The 25,659-nt window shown below is 41.3% G+C and overlaps 1 protein-coding gene across 2 annotated transcripts in view; it reads left to right on the top strand.

The window, feature by feature from the left end:
* The window catches only part of LOC149473718 (aldehyde oxidase-like), a 135,368-nt gene that overhangs the window by 42,315 nt on the left and 67,394 nt on the right, over positions 1-25,659 (top strand). For both annotated transcript variants that reach the window (XM_089670206.1, XM_089670213.1), the window contains exons 4-6: positions 6,630-6,772; positions 15,211-15,304; positions 20,890-20,999. In XM_089670206.1, the coding sequence (XP_089526332.1) occupies positions 6,630-6,772; positions 15,211-15,304; positions 20,890-20,999 (347 nt within the window). The remainder of the gene's footprint in view (positions 1-6,629; positions 6,773-15,210; positions 15,305-20,889; positions 21,000-25,659) is intronic.

A 25,659-nucleotide genomic window follows, 5' to 3' on the forward strand; every position in this document is an offset into this window, starting at 1 on the left:
GGTTATTTTATATATGATGTTAGGATTTTGTGTCTTAAAGACTTAAAATGATCATCATTTTGCAAGAATAGACATTGTTAACGTAAAGTAAACCTGCGAGGAGAGATATATGGAAGCTGCCATTGCTGACCTGTATGTAAAGATGAAACCTTTTGGGCTGTCAATGTGATTGTGGCTTCCCACCAGAATCATTGACCTGTATGGAGTATGCTGGATGGGAATTCAGAAATTTCAGACTTCACTAGCTGTGTGTTGGTTCCAGGCCACCAACAATGAAAGCTCCATTGTTTCATACCTGACAGTTTATGGTTTAGTTTGAGTTCAATAATGATAAATGCATACTACTGGAATTATCAAAGACATAAAGATTACAGAGACTGGATATACACATACAGTATCTAATATTAGCATGTACAGTATGCCACCAATGTAGCCTACTGTCAAATTAAAATTTGGCTTGATGGATGTGATTATGTATCCAGTTCTGGCACCCCAAAATGTTACCTGTGATCAGAAAACAAATCAGCATTTAGATGTAATTAACTTCTTTTATTTTCTCACTTTTGGTCTCTTAAATATTCCAGTGAATGTGTTTTGGTAAATCAGTTTGATAATTGCAAAAAATACTCTTTTATCCTGACAAAAATCTTGTGATCTTATAACTTCCTGTGCTGTCTGCTTGTGCTATACCAGTTACACTGTTCCCAGATATATCTGTGGTCTACAAAACACCTGCTCCTGTGTTATGGAAAAGAGGTGGAGGAAGTGATCTGTACTATGCCCTAGGACAGTGGTGGCGAACCTATGGCACGCGTGTTGCAGCGGGTACGCAGAGCCCTCTCTGTCAGCATGATAGCCAAGTCACCCCAGCAGCCGAGCATCGGATAGCGGCGCACATAGGTGCCAATGCACATGCTCGGAAAGGAGTATCGATGCCCGACGATGACGTCACAAGCCACGACTCATTAGTCCCAACTTGTCCAAGCTTTTGCATGGCCGGTCAGTGCATTGCCAAGGAAATTATATATATATATATATATACAGTTGTGTTCAAAATAATAGCAGTCAGACATTACTAACCTGAACAATCACTGTTTTTGGTAGAAATTATATTTCTACATGGCACATAATTTACTAGCAGGTGTAGTAGAGTAATAGAAATCCAGCAGACCCAACAGTCATGACATGCATGATGCTGATTCTGTGTAATTGAATCACTAATTGAAAGGGGCATGTTCAAAATAATAGAAGTGTGGAGTTCTATTAGTGAGGTCATTCATTCTTTGAAAAACAGGTGGCAATTATTGCCCTTAGTTAAGGAAGGAAGGCAGCAAATGTTGTACATACTGGTTACAGTGCATTTCTCTCTGAAATTCTGAGGAAAATGGGTCGTTCCAGACATTGTTCAGAAGAACAGCGTACCTTGATTAAAAAGTTGATTGGAGAGGGGAAAACATATAAAGAAGTGCAGAAAAGGATAGGCTGCTCAGCTAAAATGATCACAAATGCTTTAAAATGGCAACCAAAAACCTGAAAGACGTGGAAGAAAGCGAAAAACTACCATTTAAATGGATAGAAGAATAGCCAAAATGGCAAGGACTCAGCCAACAATCAGCTCCAGGAAGATCAAAAAAGGTCTAAAGTTACCTGTGAGTACTGTTACAATTAGAAGACGCCTATGTGAAACCAAGCTATCTGCAAGAAGCATATACAAAAAAACTTATTCCTGTGCCAAATCTTCAAAATATCAATCTAAACTGCTGCTGTGCAAATTGTGAAAAACACAAACAATCTAAATATAAATAAACAGCGCAAAATTAGATTATTAATCACTCATAAAATTAATAAAATAGGTGCATAAATTAATAGTGCTTATCCTCACTCATAAATTTGATTGTAAAGGTCTCTCACGTCATACAGTGGGAGGAGCAGTGTCTAAAATTATCCTGGGAGGTGGTTTGACCAATTATATCGGAGGGGTGGGTATTCCTCGGATATTTAAGTGAGTGAGGACGGGTGAGGTGGGCGTCTTGATAACGCCCGATGGGAGGGGCGAAACGTGTTGATGCATTTCCGGTCCACACCCCGTACGCCTGACATCATTTCCGGTGAGTGGAATGCATGCTGAGCGGTGCGTTCCAGCGGCCATCTTGGTTAACTGTGTTGGTCTATGAGGAGTCCTGGCTTTGTTCCATTGTGGATGTGAGAGTCCTGGAAGAAAAAGTTTGTATACTTGCTGAACTGAAGCCTACTATATATAATAAATATGCCTTTATCAAGTGATTAACATGTGAGTGGCCTTAATCTCCGTTTTAAAAAGTTACTATTGTGTGACAATATTATACTATGTGAGTTTTTTCTTCTGGTTGAACGGTGGAGTCTATTCAGATGGTGAAGATTTCCTCTAGTGTGGCACCAAGGAGGGTTTAGGATCCCTAAAATTCCTTAAAGGTTTTTTACTCACCAAGTTCTGGTGAGTGTATTTGATGTTGGTTTGTGCACGGGTGGAAGGTGGAAGTTCCTTTTTTACTCTTAAAGAAAGTTTGAAGAAAAGAAGTTTACACATTTATATTAATAATTTAATAATTTTTTAGCACATGGACTTTTGGGTGTTTTATTTATGAGTGAGGATAAGCACTATTAATTTATGCACCTATTTTATTAATTTTATGAGTGATTAATAATCTAATTTTGCGCTGTTTATTTATATTTATATCTGCAAGAAGCCCCCGCAAAGTCCCAATGTTGAAAAAAAGACGTGCTGAAGAGATTACAATTTGCCAAAGAGCACATTGACTGGCCTAAAGAGAATATTTTGTGGACTGATGAAAGTAAGATTGTTCTTTTTGGGTCTAGTGGCCAGAGACAGTTTGTCAGACGACCCCAAACACTGAATTCAAGCCACAGTACACTGTGAAGACAGTGAAGCATGGTTGCGCAAGCATCATGATATGGGGATGTTTCTCATACTACGGTGTTGGGCCTATTTATCCCATACCAGGGATCATGGATCAGTTTGAATACATCAGAATACTTGAAGAGGTCATGCTGCCTTATGCTGAAGAGGAAATGCCCTTGAAATGGGCGTTCCAACAAGACAACGACCCCAAACACACCAGTAAACGTGCAACATCTTGGTTCCAGACCAACAAGATTGACGTTATGGAGTGGCCAGCCCAATCCCCGGATCTTAATCCAATAGAAAACTTGTGGGGTGACATAAAAAATGCAGTTTCTGAGGCAAAACCAAGAAATAGAAAAGACATGTGGAATGTAGTCCAATCATCCTGGGCCAGAATACCTGTTCACAGGTGCCAGAAGTTGGTTGACTCCATGCAACACAGATGTACAGCAGTTCTCAGAAACAGTGCTTATACAACTAAATATTAATTAAGTGATTCAAAGGAAAGCAAAATCTTCAAAATTTTTTAGTTTATATAGTGAATGTTTGAGTTTGTAAAGAAGAATACAAACACTGCTATTTTTTTGAACAGTCTAATATTCACTTTTCTTCAATTTTTTTAGAGGAGCAACACAAATTTGATATATTATTCTTCATGTTTTGATTTGGAATATAATGTGTAGTGTTCCCAATGCATTTGTGTGTATGGAAATAAAAGCTATTAGAAGGATTTTGAGCTTTATTCACTTCTTTCAACACACTGCTATTATTTTGAACACAACTGTATATATATTTGCTTGGACTGGCTGTGATTTTAGTGGCAGCCCCCACAAGGTAGGAAATGCACTCAGATGCCTCTTTCAGAGCAGGCCAAAAGCTGGTGGTCAGTTGAACATTGCCCTTTTCTGCTGGTGGTCAGTGGAACATTGCCCTTTTGTGCTGGTGGTCAGTGGAACATTGCCCTTTTGTGCTGGTGGTCAGTGGATCATTGCCCTTCTGTGATGGTGGTCAGTGGAACATTGCCCTTCTGTGCTGGTGGTCGGTAGAACTTTGCCCCTCTGTGCTGCAGGTCAGTGAAACTTTGCCCCCTTGTGCTGGTGATCAAAGGAACTTTGCCCCCTTGTGCTGGTGATCAGTGGAACTTTGCCCCCTTGTGCTGGTGATCACTGGAACTTTCCCCACTTGTGCTGGTGGCCAGTGGAACTTTGCTCTTTTGTGCTGGTGGTCAGTGGAACATTGCCCCTCTGTGCTGATGGTCAGTAGAACATTGCTCCTCTGTGCTGGTGGTCAGTAGAACATTGCTCCTCTGTGCTGGTGGTCAGTGGAACATTGCCCCTCTGTGCTGGTGTTCAGTGGAACTTTGGCCCCTTGTGCTGGCTGTCAGTGGAACATTGCCTCTCTGTGCTGGTGGTGAGTGAAACTATGCCCCTCTGTGCTGGTGGTCAGTGAAAATTTGCCCCTCTGTGCTGGTGGTCAGTGGAACTTTGCCCCTTTGTGCTGGTGGTCAGTGGAACCTTGCCCCCTTGTGCTGGTGGTCAGTGGAACTTTGCCTCCTTGTGATGGTGGTCAGTGGAACTATGCCCCCTTGTGCTGCTGATCAGTGGAACTTTGCCCCCTTGTGCTAGTGATCAGTGGAACTTTGCCCCCTTGTGCTTGTGATCACTGGAACTTTGCCCCCTTGTGCTGGTGGTCAGTGGAACTTTGCTCCTTTGTGCTGGTGGTCAGTGGAACATTGCCCCTCTGTGCTGATGGTCAGTAGAACATTGCTCCTCTGTGCTGGTGGTCAGTGGAACATTGCTCCTCTGTGCTGGTGGTCAGTGGAACATTGCCTCTCTGTGCTGGTGGTCAGTGAAAATTTGCCCCTCTGTGCTGGTGGTCAGTGGAACTTTGCCCCTTTGTGCTGGTGGTCAGTGTAACTTTGCCCCTTTGTGCTGGTGGTCAGTGGAACTTTGCCCCCTTGTGCTGGTGGTCAGTGGAACTTTGCCCCTCTTTGCTGGTGGTCAATGGAATTTTGCCCCCTTGTGCTGGGGGTCAGTGGAAATTTGCCCCCTTGCGCTGGTGGTCAGTGGAACTTTGCCTCTCTTTGCTGGTGGTCAATGGAATTTTGCCCCCTTGTGCTGGGGGTCAGTGGAAATTTGCCCCCTTGCGCTGGTGGTCAGTGGAACTTTTCCCCTCTGTGCTGGTGGTCAGTGGAACTTTGCCCCCTTGTGCTGGTGATCAGTGGAATATTGCCTCTCTGTGCTGGTGGTCAGTGAAATTTTGCCCCTCTGTGCTGGCGGTCAGTGGAACTTTGCTTCTCTGTGCTGGTGGTCAGTGGAACATTGCCTCTCTGTGCTGGTGGTCAGTGAAAATTTGCCCCTCTGTGCTGGTGGTCAGTGGAACTTTGCCCCTTTGTGCTGGTGGTCAGTGTAACTTTGCCCCTTTGTGCTGGTGGTCAGTGGAACTTTGCCCCCTTGTGCTGGTGGTCAGTGGAACTTTGCCCCTCTTTGCTGGTGGTCAATGGAATTTTGCCCCCTTGTGCTGGGGGTCAGTGGAAATTTGCCCCCTTGCGCTGGTGGTCAGTGGAACTTTGCCTCTCTTTGCTGGTGGTCAATGGAATTTTGCCCCCTTGTGCTGGGGGTCAGTGGAAATTTGCCCCCTTGCGCTGGTGGTCAGTGGAACTTTTCCCCTCTGTGCTGGTGGTCAGTGGAACTTTGCCCCCTTGTGCTGGTGATCAGTGGAATATTGCCTCTCTGTGCTGGTGGTCAGTGAAATTTTGCCCCTCTGTGCTGGCGGTCAGTGGAACTTTGCTTCTCTGTGCTGGTGGTCAGTGGAACTTTTCCTCTTTGTGCTGATGGTCAGTGGAACTTTTCGCCCTTGTGCTGGTGGTCAATAGAACTGTTAAAAAGCTGTTTGTATCATTGAAAGGTCTGTTATTGTGTTTTTCTTTTAAGGCAAAAGATGTTAATGTACGAGTTGTTTTTTCTAAACTAAAACCTCAGTAATCAGATTTAAGAGTTACTTTCAACAAACATTCATTGGTGGAGATTCAATCACTGTCATTTAAAACACATGCACCAGGAGATTTACCTGTGGTGAATGTTTGGTGAATGTCAAATGAACTGCTTGAAGTAAGATGTCTGTATGATAGATTGACTTGATCATACAGCTGTCTCTGCTTACAGGATCACTTATAAGAACCGTGTAAGTATATTATACATTGGAACCCTTTGAGGTGTCTGGTGTAAAGTAAACCATAGTTTCAACTCACAGCTAAAAAAATAAACAAAAATATAAAGCTGTGTTTACAGTTCCGGTAGACCTTGCTGCCCCCCTAAAAAGTGATCCATAGTGGATGGCTTTTCAGAGGAGTTTGACAGTTTTAGCCACAAAAAGCCTGTCCCGCCACACTGCAACCACGTGCATTTCATACCCACCCACCATTGGCCAAGTGTAAGCAAGCACTTACTGTAGATGAGCAAGTTTTTGTGGGAACTGGGACACTTTATTATTCAGTATTGATGGGGTAAAGTCCCAAGCTGGCAATTTCAATGACAACCATTATTGTTTTTTGATCATTTGTGATGTCATTAGTCAATGATGATGTTTTTCAAAGTTGTCTATACACGTGTTTATATCACCTATGTATTGTGCTGTAGGACTCATGATAGGGGTAGATTTCTTCTGTTTGAAATACAGTACAGTTATTAGTTCAAAAATGAATGTGAGAAAAAATCTGTCTGTGCAGGTATCACTATTGGAGCTGCGTGCAGCCTGGCCCTGGTGCGATCCATTCTCTGTGAAGCTGTGTCTCAGCTACCAGCAGAAAAAAGCAAGATCTTCCATGTCATTCTTCAGCAGCTAGCAGAGCCGCACATACGAAGTGAAGCTGTAAGTATCACTTCTATTACAAATCATCACATTAAACCTGGGAATGGGTCCATTCAAAATATTTTCTTTGGGGATTAAGACATCTGATTTATACATGCTGTATGAATGATCACACATGCTAACCTGTTAAGTATTTCATTCAGTCAAATAAACATTAGTGGCACCAAAATGGCAATATATTTTTAAAAAATACACAGCTACATAAAAGAAAAAGTAACTTGTTTTAATGATTGAGCACACGCTGTCTCTTAGATATTTTAATAAAGCAGTACAAAAAGCAGTGTCATTGTGAAGAGTACGTTAACCCTAGGTTCACACCTAAGCATTTTCTGCAGCATTTTGCAGAAACGCAGTACAGTCTATCCATTTAACATATTTCCTATGGGACATGTTCACATCTGCACGCCTTCACCCAGTGCTTTTTTTGGAAAGGGTCAGGGACTTTTTTAACGCTTTTGGTTCTATAGACTTCAATGGAAACGCTGCAGAAAAGCATGTATTGCATTCTTGCAGCGTTTTTGATGCGTTTTGCATTTTAAATCTGCCTAGCAACAATAAAAATATTAAATAAAAAAACAAAACGCATCAAAAACAAGGCAAAAACGCAATGCAGAAATGTCTCAAACGCAACCTGCATAGGTGTAAACCTAGCCTAACCCAGATTCAAACTCAGCGATTATCTGACAACAGTAATGAGAAATGTGATCCGTAGCTATGAGTTGCAGCACTATCATCAATGCTCAGTACTTTCTCAATTCTAAACATTTCTAATAGCAGAGACACTTATGCAGGCCATAGACAGGTCAAACATCGGCCGATTTTTCAAACGATAAACAAAAAATCGGTCGTTCATTCGGCCGACGTTAAAACCAACGATTAAAAAAATCGGCCAACTAAATCATAAAGTTCACCCCATAACTTTCCCTTGCAGGTCATGGCTCATGTGCAGATTTTTTATGGTTAAAACGATCGGCTGATTTGGCCATCATTGCTGGGAAAATCGGCCGATCGTCCAAATCGACCGCAAATTTTCCAACATGACCGATAATCTCAAAGTGCAAAAAATCCGAAAAACGGCCGACCAATTAACCCACTAACAGTGCGAAAATTTGCCGATTTTTTTTCGGCCGATAAATCAGCCAATTTTCGAACAGTGTATGGCCGGCATTATTTCCTAGCTAATCTTTACATATCTGACTTCAATAAACTGGAATCAGATTGGCTACTCTAAGATACTGCACTTTTGCAGAGTTACTGCTCTTTTCTCTGTTTTGCTTTAAAAAGCGGGACGAATCAGCATTTATGATAATTAAACGAATCAATGAAGTAACCAGGCGCTTGTCTTTTCTAGAAAATGGGTTACATCTATGAGCCTTTTGTACATGTGTATTGTGTTGCTGGTCTCATCTTTCCCATTTGTTATCCTTTTTTAGAGCAGATTGATGAAATGGTAACTGAACACAATGCAGACTGTGTAATTCTGCATAGAAAGGTTGTCTGTAAAAAGGACAGATCAAAGTGACCATACATGGCTTGGAAGTTGCTGCTAGTGCAGCAAATATAAAAGCTGCGTTCACCTTTCGTAACATGTTGAAGGTGTAACATGTAACGGGTTACTGTAGCACCGCCCCCCCCGCATACCCGTTGTGACAGCTAGAGGGAGATCTTCTCACCTGCTAGCTGTTGCAAAACACAGCTGTGCGGGGCTCCACCCATTCATCCGTGTCATTCATCCACAGGGTTCTGTGAATGGTAAACTACAAGTACTGGCAGGCTTTGCAGCTGTCGGCATGTAGTTCTCAATGAACATTGCGGAGCACACTGGTAGTTCATTGATTCTTCCTGTCAGTGTGAAACTGATTGCTTGTACAGTGTACGGGCAGACAACTTCCACTGAAAGTTTGCAGGAGTCTTGCATGGCACCAGCAATCTTACTTTCCAGTAAATGCACTTTTTTTGTGTGCATTAATTAATTTTGATGTAAACTTATCCTTTATCCTGGGTTCACACTAATGCGGTGTGGAATTCGCACCGCATCACAATCGCACCGCATTAATGCGAACCGCTGTGGGTGTGTATATTAAGTTAACAACACCCCAAAATCGGTTTGCAAAACGCAGTGCGATGTGCAGAATCGGATCGCATTGGTTGTGTGAATACCCATGTGATCCGATTCTAGTGTAGAACAAAAAACGGTCCTGTACCTTTTTGGTTCAGATATGCTGCAATTTGAGCCATACAAAAAATACACCGAACACAAATCGCATGTGGTTTGCACAGGAATGCGGTGCGGTTTCTGAGCGAATCACATGCAATATGCCACACCACATGTGAACCCAGGCTCAAACATTGTGATGAGTAGGATGTGGGCCAGGTAGGAGTTCATGTGAGGGTGATAAATATAGTCATAATAGTTTGTTAAAGCACATGGAAAAGTGTTCACTGTGTGCACACATGCATCTGCTGGTAAAAGATCATGGGCGCTCCCTACTTTTACCTGATTCAAGATTTTTTAGTGCCCAACAAAACAATATTGAGGAACTCCGAACTGTGTACAAACCGTGTACAAAAGAGGGTAAGTCATACTGAATAAAGGTTCACCAATTTTTTTTAATTTCCAGATTAAACAGTTCAGCTTTAGGCTTCATTCACATGGGCTTAAAAAAACAAATTTATAAGCCTTTTTTATTTACAGATCTGAATGCAGCTGCATTGCTTTCAATGGAGACATTCACAAAGGTGCGTAATAGGCACTGCTTATGGATCCATAACACAAAATCTGTGTCTGAAGATATATATATATATATATATATATATACATTTGCCAGATGCAAGTATTGGGAAAAATTGGGATAATGTTACGCAAGTATTTACTGATCATTATGCAGAAAAAAACATGCATAATAAGATCAGAAAAGTCTTTACGCCCATGTGAATGTAGCATTAGACACAAACAGGTTATAATAAATCTCATTAAACTTTCTGAGCAGAAGACTGTAAAATCCTACAGTATCATAAATTCTATTGAGACAGCTTGAGCAGGGCAGGGGTTACCTAAATGTGGTTTAGCAGGTCTTCACATCCTGGTTACAAGCTGTCCTAACTTGCTAATAGCTATCATGTGCAGTACTTAGAAAAGACTGAAGAACACTGGTAACTAGAGACCTTTTAGTAAGCCTATTATAGAAGAATGGTAAAGCAGTTGTTTTTCTTTAATTTTATTTTGTTTAAATACCAAACATTTTATATTTGCCTGGTTTTGCACAGATCCTCCTTTTCTGGGGTCCCCTTCGCTCTTCCTTTTCTACATATACCTGTAGCAAGGTGCTTGCTTTTGGGGGCACATGTGTGAACTCGCTCCCAAGCCAGGCTGTGTGCATCCATAGACACACACAGCATGGCTTGACCCTGCCCCCTCTCCTTCCATGACTTGACTGGCAGCAGCAGCAGAAGCCAATGGCAAGAAGAATTGGAAGCCAGTGCTGGATCAATGCAGGACTCAGGTAAGTGTTTAAGGGGGGCTGAAGGGCTGAAGTGATAGATGTTTTATCTTAATGCAGAGAAAGCAAAAAAAAGTTATAATCCTATACCACAGTTGATCCAGAACAAGGCAAAAAAACCCAGCAAAGCATGATTCAATTTGCTCCTGCAGGGGAAAAAATTCCTTCCTGATCCCCCGAGAGGCAATCGGATATTCCCTGGATCAACTTTACCTATAAATGTTAGTATCCAGTTATATTCTGTGTATCTAAGAAAGAATCCAGGCCTTTTTTAAAGCAATCTGCTGAGCTGGCCAGAACCAACTCTTGAGGGAGTCTATTCCACATCTCTCACTGTGAAGAAACCTTTTCGTATTTGGAGATTAAATTTCTTTTCCTCCATCCTCTGTGATGACCTCAGGATGAATTACTCTACACCGAGTTCACTATATAAACCACTGATGTATTTATACATGTTGCTCATATCCCCCTTAACCATTTGCCGACCGCAGATAGCCAAATGATGGCTACACTGCGGCCGGGCAGTTCTGAGATATGACGTCCTCCCAGAACAGGCCCTCCCGCGTGACCCCGGGGGCACGCACCTAGCGATCTCCACGATCGATGTGTCCTACGAACATAGCTGATCACTTGATGTTGTAAAAGGCCAATCACAGTGGCCTTTTACCATGTGATCAGCTGTGTCCAATGACACAGCAGATCACAGGAAAATGCAGTTGCCGGTTATTGGCTGCACTTTTCCTCACGCTGTGACAGCGTGAGGAAAGAACTGCTGAAAACTGGCAATTGTCAGGGGAGGGATCAGCACCGATCATCAGGGCACTGATAATCAGTGCCTTGATGATCAATGCCCAGCAGTGCCACCCACCAGTGCCACCCATTTCTGCTCAGCAGTGCCACCCACATGTGCCCATCAGTCCCAGCTGTGTCACCCACCAGTGCCCATCATTGCCTAGCACTGCCACCCACCTTTACCCAGCAGTGCCACCCACCAGTGCCATCCATCAGTGCCGCCCATCAGTGCTGCCCAGCAATGCCACCCATCAGTGCACAGCAGTGCCACCAGTCAGTGCCCAGTAGTGCCGCCAGTCAGTGCCTTCATTCGGTGCCATCAGTGCCACCCATCTGTGCTGCCTATCAGTGCCGCCTATCAGTGCCCATCATTATTGCATATCAGTGTCTTCTCATCAGTGCCACCTATCAGTGCCATCTATCAGCTCTGCCTATCAGTGCCCATCATTTCCGCCTATCAGTGCCACCTCATCAGTGACGCCTATCATTGCCCATCAGTGCTGCCTATCAGTGCCTGTCAGTGCTTCCTACCAGTGCCCGTCAGTGCTGCCTATCAGTGCAGCCTCATCAACGCACATCAGAGAAAAATTATCTGTTTTAAAAATTTTATAATAGAAACAAAGACTTTTTTCTTTCAAAATGTTTGCTCTTTTTTTGTTTATAGTGCAAAAAATAAAACACCCCACGGCAAGTACATACCATCAAAAGAAATCTCTATTTGTGTGAAAAAAATTATAAAAATTTCATTTGGGTACAGTGTTGCATGACCGCGCAATTGTCATTCATAGTGCAACAGAGCTGAAAGCTGAAAATTGGCCTGGGCAGGAAGGGGGTATAAATGCCCGGTAGGCAAGTGGTTAATCTGCTCTTCTCACTTGGTTTGGGCCCCTTTTGCAGCAATTACTGCCTCAATTACTGGCCAGCAAACTCGCCTGACCTGAACCCCATAGACAATCTATGGGGCATTGTCAAGAGAAAGATGAGAGACATGAGACCGAACAATGCAGAAGAGCTGAATGCCGCTATTGAAGCATCCTGGTCTTTCATAACACCTCAGCAGTGCCACAGGCTGATAGCTTCCATGCCACGCCACATTGAGGCAGTAATTCCTGCAAAAGGGGCCCAAACCAAGTACTGAGTACATATGCATGCTTATACTTTTCAGAGATCTGATATTGTTCTATGTACAATCCTTGTTTTATTGATTGCATGTAATATTCTAATTTTCTGAGATTGTGGATTTGGGGTTTTCATGAGCTGTAAACCATAATCATCACAATTATGACAAATCACGGCTTGAACTATCTTGCTTTGCATGTAATGAGTCTATCTCATATATTAGTTTCACCTTTTAAGTTGCATTACTGAAATAAATGAACTTTTGCACGATATTCTAATTTTTTGAGTTTCACCTGTATTGTTCTTTGATATATATTTTTTAGTACTGCACTTTTTTCTGATTTATTGCAACTTAGGATATAGAGGGTTGTCCTGTTTATGATAGCAGCTGTTCTTACTATTCCCTCCCTGTGTGCTCACTGTCATTTTCCACTTTTGTTTTTGTCAGTGACTTCATTATTATTATTTATTATTATTATTATACAGTATTTATAAAGTTCGTAAGTTTTTGGATCAATCTGACAGTCTTTCAAATAGCATAGCCAAATAGGACAAGTCAACAATAGCAGTCTCTATATTTACCTGCAAAGGGTTCCTTTAAATCTGATGGCAATAAATTTAAAGTAGATGTAAACACTGACTTTAGCACACAAAGTGTTGTGTATCATTAACACTTTTTTTCACCCTTTTTCCATAATTTTTTTTTGCATCATTGCTACTGCTGTCATGCAACCATTTCTTTTCTACATACATGTCCTCCAGTGATGGCTATGGCATTTAAGCATGTTTCCTGGTGATGACAGCAATGGATCAAGCCTCTGCAATGTGTGTTTAAATTGTCACTTGTAGTCTCCATCAAAAGTAATAAGATGAGGACACAAGAGTAGAGTTGGGAGACAGTGAGTGTGTGTTGTCTTCTACATGACAGTGTTAGAAATTCTGTACGTATATAGCCCTACAGAAAAGACAGTGCACAGTCCACAGGTGCTTTTCTGCTGCTCTTCAACAAGGAAACAGGAAACTTTATTTAAAAAAAAAGATTGTACCATAGATGCAGCTACAAACTTATTAACACTGCCATCTACTGGTTAAAGTGTTGGTTATGTGTTAGAGAAGACACTGGTAGCTTGTGATGAGGCAGAACACTGTTTTACTTGTGTGGCTTAAGTTGCAAACATACAGAACACATTTCAACAGATATCTTGCTTTTGAAGAGAGAAAGAGAGGAATAGCAAAGCTCAACAATACCAACAGGTTATGGGCCCAGGTCCAGACACTGGAAAAAGGAAAACTACAAGCAAGTAAGTGCTGAATTTACAATCCTACCAAATCCTGTGTGAGGAAACAAGAGCTGTATCCAATTCACTGAAAGATGGCAAGTGCTTCAGATATGAAGTTTACAATAGCAAAGCTCAACAATACCAACAAAAAGCATATATCTCTACTTGAATACTGATGTAGTTGTTGCACGACATACATGAATACAGTATTCCAATAGACAGGAAGGGCCTGAAAAAAAGAACTTTCTCAAATCCCAAAACTAACAATGTAATAAATTGCAGCTTACCAATCATTAGATGTGGTGGCTGTATGAGTTTTCTTTTTAAGCTTTTTTCCCTGTTTTCACCTGATAATCTGGCCAGTTAGGCCTCTTTCACATGGGCGTTTTGTATGTCCGTTTTTCACCTTTCCTTTTACGGATGAAAAAGGGACCCCCATGTATTTCTATGGAATTGCGGATGTAAATGAATGAACATCTTTTTACATCCGTTAACGTCCACATCCGTTAACATCCGTTTTTTTTAAAGGAAGAAAACCCTGTTTTTCTTCTGCAAAAAAAACCCCGGAATGAACAAAAAGCGGATGTCAATGGATGTCAACTAATGTAAATGGACCAAAAACGGATGTAGACGGATGAGAACGGATAAAAACGAATCTAAACAGATGAAAACGGATCTAACGGATGAAAAACTGATGTAAACCAATGCAAATGGATGGAAACGGATGGAAAACCGGATGTAAACGGATAAAACCGGTGTAAACTCATCTGTTTTTTCTTTGAAGAAACATGACTGAACTGAAGAAAAAAAATGGAATGCCCGTGTGAAAGGACCCTAACACATCTCCTGTATTAGAGTGTCTACACATCTCCTATATTAGAGTACTCTGTATGAAGGGGCACAGAGACACCTTTGGAAACCTTGGACAACAGCATTGTTAGATGCATTAGCAGATTTATATACACTATCAAATTGAAACCAAATGCCAGCTAATACTTTATAAGCAGTTACAAGTTTTTCTTTTGGGATACAAGTTTTACATAAATAAAAGCTGAGCAATGTAAGCACCCTTGTTTGTTGTATATGGTTTGTATCACCCCCTAACTTCCACATCTGCAGGATAGTTTGTTCTGTTGAGAAGTAACAGGTTTACTGGCTAGAACGCCAGGTGACAATACAAGAAAGGAAGACTAAAAAGGAAATTATTACAGCCATAACAATATAATAAATGTTTGCTTTCGGGCTTAATATTGCTTTAATCTTTTATGATTGAGTTTACATCTTCTTTAAATGTACAAGAAAAATGCATGTCTAATTGACTTAAGCTTTACAGTCAAGCATCAGAAGTTTATATTGGCTTCACCAAGGTAATTACCTGCTTGGATAGTTCTCAGTGTTTGTCCAGGTGACATGCTTACATCATCAGGAAAATGTGACATTTAATTGCTTCTGCTATTGAATTGTACTGTTTTCATATATGGCTTTTATAAGGACATTCATTTTGACATTCTGTACTGCCAGACACTGAAGCGAATGCTTAATATTCTCTGTAACATGTTGTAGAATATACAGATGAGAAATCAAATACATATAGATGAATAAATACAATAAATAACGATGTACCTGTTATAGGAATTGCCATGATTTGCCATTGTTTCCCTGGTGTGTGTACGTTGTGATGGAGAAACTTTCATTGAAGACAAAATGACAAATGAAATGTAAATCCAAAATGTGTTTTTTTCTTTAGTCCCTCGGAGGGAGCATTCTTAGTGGAAGTTCTACCTGGGACCTGAACCCTATTCTGGCTGTTGGGAACTGCACATTCAACCTTGCTTCCGAAGGTAAGTTTGAGCATAAAGTTATCATTATGTTTTGAAGTGGATAGTTGTTTTGTTTGTTTTTCCCACCACCATATAACATTATTGATTGTTTTGTACTATAAAGGGTTGTATTTAGGTTGCCTTGGTGCTTTAAGCTGGTAGATATGCAGGTAGATCCCCCACTCCCATGAGCTGCGTCTATAGAAGCTCACTATTCCTACCATTCTTTGTAGATGGGCTTTAAACAACTTTTGACATCTATGTGGATGAATAGAGTGGACCTACATGTAGACACACATTATTGGATGCATTCCTATACTTTTCAGGCTGCCAATTTCCATACCTGCATTAACACAAATGTGCATCAATAGCAGTACCATGTATTGAGCGCCATGCTGGGGGCAGATACTGACTAAGGGTGACACTTCGTACATCCTTCGCAACAAAGATGGGCACCTCAGGTGTCAGTGCTACTTGTGTGTGTGTGCGTGCCCCCATACAGACACAAGCAATCAGCTTAAAGTGTTACTAAACCCAAAACAGTAAAATCAGTCTATATATGCAGTAAAGCTTGCTTGTTATACTCACTGTGGAACACAAGGCGTTGATCCTCTGCATTGTTTAAAAATGCTGTTTGATCCTGACTTCTCTGATCCTCCCCTTCTTCCAGTGCCCCCCTCTTATCTCCTGATGATAAGACATATTGTGGAGACACTCTGCATATGCTCAGTTTAGTGTGTATTGCTAGAGAGGTTTTTTTTTTCTTGGGAGAGTGCATGTGATCAGCACAGGGCCAATCAACACTGTCCAGACAGAGGTTAGTGGTTCTGCATCCTCCTATAGCAGAAAGAAAACTCAAGCTTTAACATGTGCTCTGCTGGACACTGTTAGAAGTCACAAGACTGCTATATACTGCTGATGAGAAAAGGTATTTAGCAGTTTATATTTACCAAAACAATTGCATTTCCATGTTATGTGTACTGTGGGAGACCAGATAGAGTGAATGTAGGGTCCTGGGTTTAGTAACACTTTATTGACTCTAAGCCTGTTGGAAGTGCAAGCTGATTAGAGTATCTGCCCAGCCCTTGCGCCTGCCACACAGGCTGTGCAGTAGGCAGCAGCACTTTTCTCAATGCCATTGTAACACCACTTTTAAGAAGCTCCACATCACCAAAAGAGATGGTCACAGCATCTTCCTATGTTACAGAACAAAGTACAGAAGCAAGGTAGGGAGCTCAGTAATGCTGAGCCGAAGGTTTTACCAAGATCATTGTTACTGGACTGTACTGAGGACAGAGAATGGACATTTGACCTCAGTATTATTCCCCCACATCAATTGGCCTCATGGGTGATACAGCCATTTTAGTCTCCCAGCCCAGAAACAGCATGTCAAACAATTCTGAGCCTACTTCTGAGGCAGCCAGTTGCACCAGTAAAACCGGTCAGGAATGGGCTGTTACCACACTCCCAGGCCCCCCAGGGAACTCTCAATGGACCTCTACAATGTGATAAGTACTCCAACTCTACCTCAAATGGTCTTTTGATGCTTTAACTTTACCAACTTTGGACGGAACTTCTTTGCCAATATGTCAATATGTATTCAAGGGGACTGCCTCTATTGTTACCTAACTCTGTCTAAAATACTACTTTGATGCTTTTGATGTTCCAATTTCGCTAACTTTGGAAGAGATTTCTCTGCTGATGTGTCTATGCACTTAAAGGGGACTGCCTCATTGTTACTCAAGTCTGCCCCAATATCAGGCACCAGAGGAAGGTGAAGCCATCATTTTTACACAGTTGTCACTACTGATCTCCTCCTCTGGACTACATGTGCATTTTGATGCATTGTCTGGGACGTTCTATCTCTATCCCCAATATGATATGTCTGACTGACAGTTCAGTGTAAGAGGGAGGCTCACAGTTTGCAGTATCCTCACCTGGATTACACAACCTTGCCCATCTATGGGATTCTAATAATTATATCCTCCATCCATGGGGATTTTGATTGGCAGACACATACATATATTATATGGAGCATGTTCCCTTTAAAGAGGACTACAAATGATCAAGCTCTGTAGATTTACACATGGAGCATATGCATCCTTTATGGAGAGAGTATTGATGTTACCAACTGATTTGTCTATTGTTTTGATGGGTACTCCCTCTTTGGGGGATATTACTCGGGACCTGTGGAGTGTGGTGTAACGATTATGCGGAATAAAGACATGGAAGCTGTACGCGACAGCCATCTTCTTAAGGTCTCAGCCATTTTGTTTTTCATGAACAATAATCTTTCACCCCTCCTCCCTCCTCTTGAAATGGAATTTGTAGCTGTAAGTTGTAACAGACTTCGAAAGAGCCTCTTATTGTAAATGAAACACAAATAGGGGCCAGCTCTAGAGCTGTAAACCTCTAATTAGTCTTGGCAGGATGTCTATTTTGCAAAAACACTTTCCTTTGCCCTGTGTAACAATTAATGTAATTTAACAGGAACTGGACACATTAATATTAGATATATATTTGGATAGATCATATCATGTCAAACCAAACAAGGTCCTACATGACTATGTTAGCACATAGGAAAAGGACGAAAGCAGTCTCTTCCCTCCTGGGTGACAAGGGTGCGCTGTGTTTGGTATCCCTGGGTTTGAAATATAATTCTGAATATTAATTTGCCAGTTGCTAGAATACCACCTGCACATATTGGAGGTTATTAATATTAGTATGAAAATGTAGTTGGGACTTGGTCATAAACTTGGTGACCTCCTAGCACCCATCCCCAAAACTGGATGATTGGTCAGTTGTTCTTGGGTGACACCCCTTTAATACCATAAAAAAGGACTGACAAGCTTGGTGAAGGGGAGCTCTCATTTAACATCAATCAAGAAACATCTTAACGGACTTGAGAGCCAAGGCAACATTTTTGCTGAGACAATTGGACTCTGCTAAACCAGGACTTTGCAAGTATTCTGCCTTCTTAACTCCTTTCTTTTATTTCTCCATTGCTTTATTGTTCTCTTTATGTCTTTGTAACATCTTTTTCTGTAAATATTTTAATTGCACCATTTTGACCTTTTTAGTAATAAACCCTATTTTGAAAAGTGTTGAAACTGTCTCTAAAGCTTTTAATGCAAACTAAAGAATCCCTGTCTCTGAAGAGTGCTACTGTATGTAATAATCCTCTGAACATACTTGTCTGTGGTGACAGTGTGTATTACAGACGCTTATACTAATATCATAGTGTTATTGCTAGGATTTGTGAGTTTCCTCCTTCTCTGTAAAAAGGCAGTGGTGGCAGTGTGAAAGGTTAATTGCATAATTAACCTAACCCAGTAACAATCGCTCTTAGGCTGCTGGCACATATATGGTGGTCCCAGAAGCGAGGTGCAGCTGAGAGTGGCATTGTTACGCAAGTGACAGCGCGGTGCAAGATTGGCTGGTCCTTTGTCACGAGTTGGTGAGAAGGGCAGGGGTTGGGCCCCGCGTTCTGTGACATGTGTTTATGATTTTTTTTTCTGTTTTTAGAAATGTTTGTTTAATAAAGAAACCATTGTGTGCCATTGACCACCAGCCCTTTAATTATTGTGTTTCAATATGAATACATATAAACAAACCCAATATTCTGGTTGAGTCCATAGCTAGTTTTATTTTTATGCAGTTTCTCATTATGTTGGTAGCTAGGGACTCCCGGTCTACTTACTATTAACTAGTAGCCGACCGCAGATAGCCGAATGACGGCTTCACTGCGGCCGGCCAGTTCTGAGTGGACGTTATATGACGTCCTCCCAGAACGTGCTCTCCTGCGCGCCCCAGGGGGCGCGCACCTGGCGATCTCCGTGATCGCTGTGTCCTACGGACACAGCTGATCACGTGATGTGGTAAAAGGCCAATCACAGCGGCCTTTTACCACGTGATCAGCGGTGTCCAATGACACGCTGATCACAGGGAAATGCAAGTGCCGGTTCTCGGCTGCACTTTCCTCACGCTGTCAGATCGTGAGGAAAGTACTGCCGAGAACCGGCAGTTGTCAGAGCGGGGATCGGCACCGATCATCAGGGCACTGATGATCAGTGTCCTGATGATCGGTGCACAGCAGTGCCACCCGCAAGTTCCGCCCACCTGTGCCCAGCAGTGCGCCCACTAGCTCCGCCCACCTGTGCCCAGCAGATCACCCACCTGTGCCCAGCAGTGCACCCACCTGTGCCCAGCAGTGCATCCACCTGTGCCACTCTGCAGTGCCACCTACCTGTGCCCAGAAGTGCCACCTACCTGTGCCCAGAAGTGCCACCTGCCTGTGCCCACCCACCTGTGCCCACCAGTGCCACCCACCTGTGCCCACCAGTGCCACCCACCTGTGCCCACCCACCAGTGCTGCCCACCAGTGCCACCCACCAGTGCAGCCCAGCAGTGCTGCCAGTCAGTGCCACCAGTCAGTGCCCAGCAGTTGTGCCAGTCAGTGCCCAGCGGTGATGCCAGTCAGTGCCGTCTATCAGTACCCATCATCAGTGTCACCTATCAGTGCCACTTATCAGTGCTGCATATTAGTGCCGCCTATCCGTGACACCTCATTAGTGCTGTCTATCAGTGCCGCCTATCCGTGCCACCTCATTAGTACTGCCTATCAGTGCCCTTTAGTGCTGCCTATCAGTGCCCATCAGTGCCGCCTATCAGTGCCCATCAGTGCTGCCTCATCAACGCACATCAGTGAAGGAGAAAAATTACCTGTTTGAAAAATGTTATAATAGAAACAAAGAAACTTTTTTTTTTTTCAAATTTTTTGCACTTTTTTTATTTATAGCGCAAAAAGTAAAGCGCCCAGTGGTGATTAAATACCACCAAAAGAAAGCTCTATTTGTGAGAAAAAAATGATCAAAATTTCATATGGGTACAATGTTGCATGACCGCGCAATTGTCAATCAAAGTGCGGCAGCGCTGAAAGCTGAAAATTGGCCTGGTAAATAAGGGGGTATAAGTGCCTGGTAGGCAAGTGGTTAATATCGAGAACCTTGAGGCTTTTGTTTTGCACATTTGTGAGGTTTTGCACGTCTGTGAATTAGCTGACTAGCTGAAAGCAGCACACTCCCTATGTGGCTAATATCTCAACAGTTGTTCAGCATGGTGGTGATGTTGTGGCTAAGTCAAAGGCAGTTCCACTTCAAGTGGTTAATGTACAGATCTCTATAATTAATGCATTATAAATATGGATGGACAAGTATTTAAAACTGTAAAGTTCACAGATCAAAATTTCTTTGCTGTAAATGCTGTAATAAAACTCAAAATATATGATACTGCAGCTATGCCATGCTGTCCTTTTAAAGCCCATTTATAAAGAGAGAAAGGTAAGCTGGTGAGATGTGCATAGAAACACAGCTTATGGGTTAAAAGTAATGACCCATTAGCCACAAATACATAGAAGAATATGAGCCTTTTCTCTCACTATCCCTAAATGAGACATGAATCTGGATTTACGAGTAAGCTACAGCATGTAAAAATATTCCTTGTAGTAGGCATCTCCCTGCTTTAATTTCTTGTAAACATGCACTTAACCTTTCAGTACTCCTCCCCATAATATTGCTTCATTTCTAACTGATCTTTGTAATTTGCAGAGAAGAAACGCCAGGTTACTCTGAGACAGTTAGTGTTTGATGAAACTGGTGCATCAGCTCTGAGGCCAGAAGAGATTGTAATCTCAATCAATGTCCCTTTCTCCAAGAAGGTATGTTATATATTTCATTTTATTATATATTTCAAGCATCTCAGTGCTGTACAATCCATTCAAGACTATTCTGAGAGCATCTATGTTCTAGCTCTGTGGTAACAGTGGTGTGGATCCTTGGTGGTTGGTACAAAATGGTGGTGTGCTATAATAAGACCTGTTTACACGCTTCTTGGTGGACTTTGGACTATTGGTTATACAGTTTTATGAATGTACTTTTTAAAACTGTTGGTGGATTCTAATTCTAATTGTGTTCTAATTGTGATTTGCACTTTTATTAACTTGCACTGTTATTTACATAAAGTGACAGCACTGCACATTTTTTGCAAGAATGTAAGGTGGTTGTAAAGACTCAAGGTTTTTTACCTTCATGCATTCTATGCCTGAAGGTAAAAAAAAATCTGTGTGCAACAACCCCCCCAATACTTACCTGAGCCAGATCTCGATCGAGCGATGTGCATGAGAGCAGTGGCTCTCCGGGGTCTCTCTCTGAGCATTGGGAGCCAGCGAGCCAATGAGGAGAGAGTGGGGGGCGTTAGGCCGGGTCCGTCTGAATGGACAGACAGAGCAGCAGCTCGGGATTGAGCCTGCTTGCATGCTCCCATAGCAAGCTGCTTGCTATGGGGGCACTTGGCAGGAGGGAGGGGTCAGGAGCACCGGCGGGGGTTCCCAAAAAGAGGAGGATTGAGGCTGCTCTTTACCAAACCACTTCACAGAGCAGGTAAGTATGACATGTTTGTTGTTTAAAAGAAAATCAGTCTTTAATATCACTTGAATTTATATTATATACTATTCTACTGAACAAAAGTGTGGAGCAGGTACCAAAGAATCACTACATTTTGAAGGTATTGTAGAGCAAACTATATTTACACATGGTGCCAGTTATAACAAGGACTCAATCTGGTCTGTTGCTTTGTAGCAGACATAGTATTACATACAGTATGTTGTATGTAGGAAAAGGAGGACAGTGTGGGTAATATTTAAAAAATTTGCGAAGACCCAAATTAATCAGTTTCTGCACTTAACAAAACATACACCATTATGTTATTTATAGTGATTGTAAAGGGAAAGAACTGTGAATTATAAATCATGCTAACTTTAGAAGAAATGACATACGGTTTGGAAAAAACTACCAGGTTCCAGCATGTGCTACTTTTACAAATACCTGTATTATTGCCTTTGCATATTAAGTCATAATGATGTTTATTTACTAAAACTGGAGAGTGCAAAATCTGGTTCACTTCTGCATAGAAGCCAATCAGCTTCCAGGTTTTATTACCAAAGCTTAACTGAACAAGCTGAGGTTAGAAGCTGATTGGTTTCTGTGCAGAAGTGTGCTTGATTTTGCACTCTCCAGCTTTAGAAAATATACTGCAATGTATTTGCTGGGTCACATTTATCATGCTTGGAATAGATTTTTTGCTATATATTGTGTTTAATAAAATCATTGAGTTTTGAATGCAGTGCAATCAGATTTACACTTTTACACTTGCTGCTTGATATTGTCTGAAGTTCTTCACAGCTTGATGAACTTTAGACAGCAGGGGACCCTGGGAACTCAGGAAAATTGTAAATTCCTAAGTTTCCCTATGCTGACAAATATGTCCCAGAGAATAAAGTTAAAGCTGAACTACAGACAAAACTTCTTTTTTTAATTTTGGATAGAGTAAGGGAGGTTTTATAACCTGTTAGTTTATTTGTTTGTCATCTGTGTCATGTTGTGGAGATTTGCCTTTACTTCTTTTCCCATAGCCAAAAAAGGATGTGAGGGAAATCCCTGCAAATGAAGGGAATTCCTTGGGGGTCCCCAGTTCACCAGAACTAGCATCCCCATTGAAAATTTTCCCCTCTATTACTTTTCTAGGGACAACCCAAAATTTGTGGTTTTCCTTTACTTAATGGTAAACAGGACAAATAGAGAGGGTGAATCTCCCTAACAGGACCACAGACTGCAATAAAACCCCAACAGGTGTTCTAATCCAGGGGCGGACTGACCATTTGGAAACTCGGATACTGCCCAGTCCGCCCCTGTTCTAATCCTTCTCCACTCTGTCCAAAACTAAAAAAAAAATGTTTTGCCTTTAGTTGTACTTTAAAGTGTATCTAAAGCCCAAATGTTCTTTCTTTTAGCTTAGGATAGCATAGTAAATGGTTAAAAGTCCTATTAGGTTTTTGGGATGTCTCCTATTATCCTGTCCTAGAGATTCATTAAGAGATGAGAAAAAATCCAGTGTGATAAGTTCCTTCTGGGACACTTGTCACTGCAATATGTATTCTCTTAGGAATATTTGCCTCACCTCCTTTACTTGTGACAACTGTAACATTTCTAATGCTCACAAGAACAACTAGAAAGGGTAAAGGTCTACAGCTCTTTTTTTTCTATAAGATTACTTAGAACCCCCAAACATTATATATATTTTTAAGAAGAGGCCCTACAGAATAAAATGTTGACTGTTGCAATTTTCTATGTTACGTGGTATTTGCTCAGTGGTTTTTCAAACGCAATAAAAAAAAAAAAGCTTTAATGAATGGTAATGCACACAAACACAATATAATACCCGATTGTTTAGTAAAATATAAAAGATGATGTTATGTCGAATAAATAGATACCTAACATGCCACATTGAATAGTGACAAATGTAGGTAATTTAAAATCTCCAAAGGCAATGCTTGAAAAACCTTTAAAGGTTACCAGTTTGGAGTTACACAGGAGGTCTAGTGCTAGAATTATTGCTCTCGCTATAATGTTCACTGTGATACCTGGCACGAGTGGTGCGAACATCATTAACATATGCGGGAGACATGAGTGCTTTAAATTTTTTTATTTTTATATTGTCTCTTCAATTTTTTGATCAACTTTATTGTTATCACAAAGGATGAACTACATCCTTTATATTAGCATGGGCAGTGACAGGTACTCTTTACTGAGAGATCTGGGGTCTATTAGACCCCAGATCTCTCCTCTGCTCTGCAAAGCATCAGATCAAACCAAGATTGGTTTGATCTGATGATTTCATAGGCCGAAGAACGTTTAAATTAGACAAAAACAGGAAGTGACAAAATACTGATTGCTTACAGTTTCTTAGACCATAGAGATGATCAGGGATGTTCTGGTCCTCAGTTATCTCTAAAGTCAGCTGACAGAACTGCCAACTTTAATTTCGGGCACCCTTTTTGGATGGGAGAGCTTAAGAAATAGGTAGAAGGCAGATGACCCCCTCCAGCCTCCTGTGAAAGTGATCCAGCAGCAAATCAGCCGCCCAGATTGCTTTTACTTTATTCAGGATTTCCGGCTGAAAAGACAGATGTAAGGGTCATGGCTGCATCCATGGCCCCGGTATTACCACTCAAACTCAAGGACTCAAAGGGACATTCTTGGACAGCAAGTGGTTAAATCTTTAGCCAGTTGGGTGTGATTGGCATGAGCAAGAGAAATGGTTGTATATTATCCTTTCCAGTGACCTGTGCCTCCTACCTCCCCTCTTTCAACACTTGAAACTCAAGAGTGACATAGGGGTGAGAGGTTGCCAGAGGGTGAGTATAATCGTTTTTCTATTGCAAGGTCTTTTTTTTTTACCATGACAGGGTCTCTTTAATGTTTACATATTTTCACTAAAGTAGATTATATGATTATATTATGCAACAGTTGTATATGGGTATATACAATGGTTTTAGTCTTAGACCACCAGTATTTTATTCAGTATTACATAGAATTTTTAATTTCCTTAGAAACATTTCCAGTAATTGATGGATAAAACCTACTCCTAACAGTAAAATTTCCTAAGCAAAGCCTTCAGGTCTTGGTTACATATCTCCGAAGAACATGAACTTTACTGAACAGAATATTTCTATGAAAAATGTGCCTTGACCGGTTTACATAACTAAATCAAAACTGTTTCATAATTAATTCTGCCTGCAGGTATGAAGAAAGATTTATGAATAATGACATGGCTATGTTCAGAAGGGCTCCTGCAAGATCTGCAATTAAAGAAAAATACGTGTTGGTTTGCCAGAAGTGTACTCAGCTCTTAATTTCATGTTCTTGGCTGACAACACATAACATATTTGCAGACTGAGTGGTGTCAGCCCTGCTATATGTGTTTTTCTAAACTACTTACTTGCAATGTAGTCTACAAGATGATCCCATATCTGTTTATGCTCTCTGGAAGGGGCACAATGAACATAATTCTAAGTCCTGTAAAACAGTTCATGTATTTGTCTTTTAAAGTGGTTGTAAACCTCAGACATGGAATATGAATAAAGCATATCCCTCTATAGTATGTGCTATATTATAGTACATCACCTGAGGCCAGTCACTTCACTGGGTATATGTAAGGGTCTAAAACCACGTTAACTGTGTATTTAGTTGTTTGCATAGGCAATCACAGTAAACAATTATGGCACTACCAAGCGGTAATTATAACACCCTAAACTATAATGTATTGTAGTATATTGTTGAAGATTATGTCCCTTTATACGGATGACTTTGAAGGGGAGATTTAGATTAAAATTGAGAGGTTCTATTGTGTTGCACATCACTGTTGATCTATATGTTTCATGCCCTGAGCAATGGATAGATTGCTGTTCAGCCTTGGGGAAGGGGGGGGGGGCACAGGAAGAATCTGTGCAATGATAGTTCATCCATAGTTTAGTGACAATG

The sequence above is a fragment of the Staurois parvus genome, unplaced genomic scaffold, assembly GCF_062004578.1.
Source record: "Staurois parvus isolate SC_StPar_1 unplaced genomic scaffold, SC_StPar_1.0 ptg000011l, whole genome shotgun sequence".
Taxonomy (NCBI): domain Eukaryota; kingdom Metazoa; phylum Chordata; class Amphibia; order Anura; family Ranidae; genus Staurois; species Staurois parvus.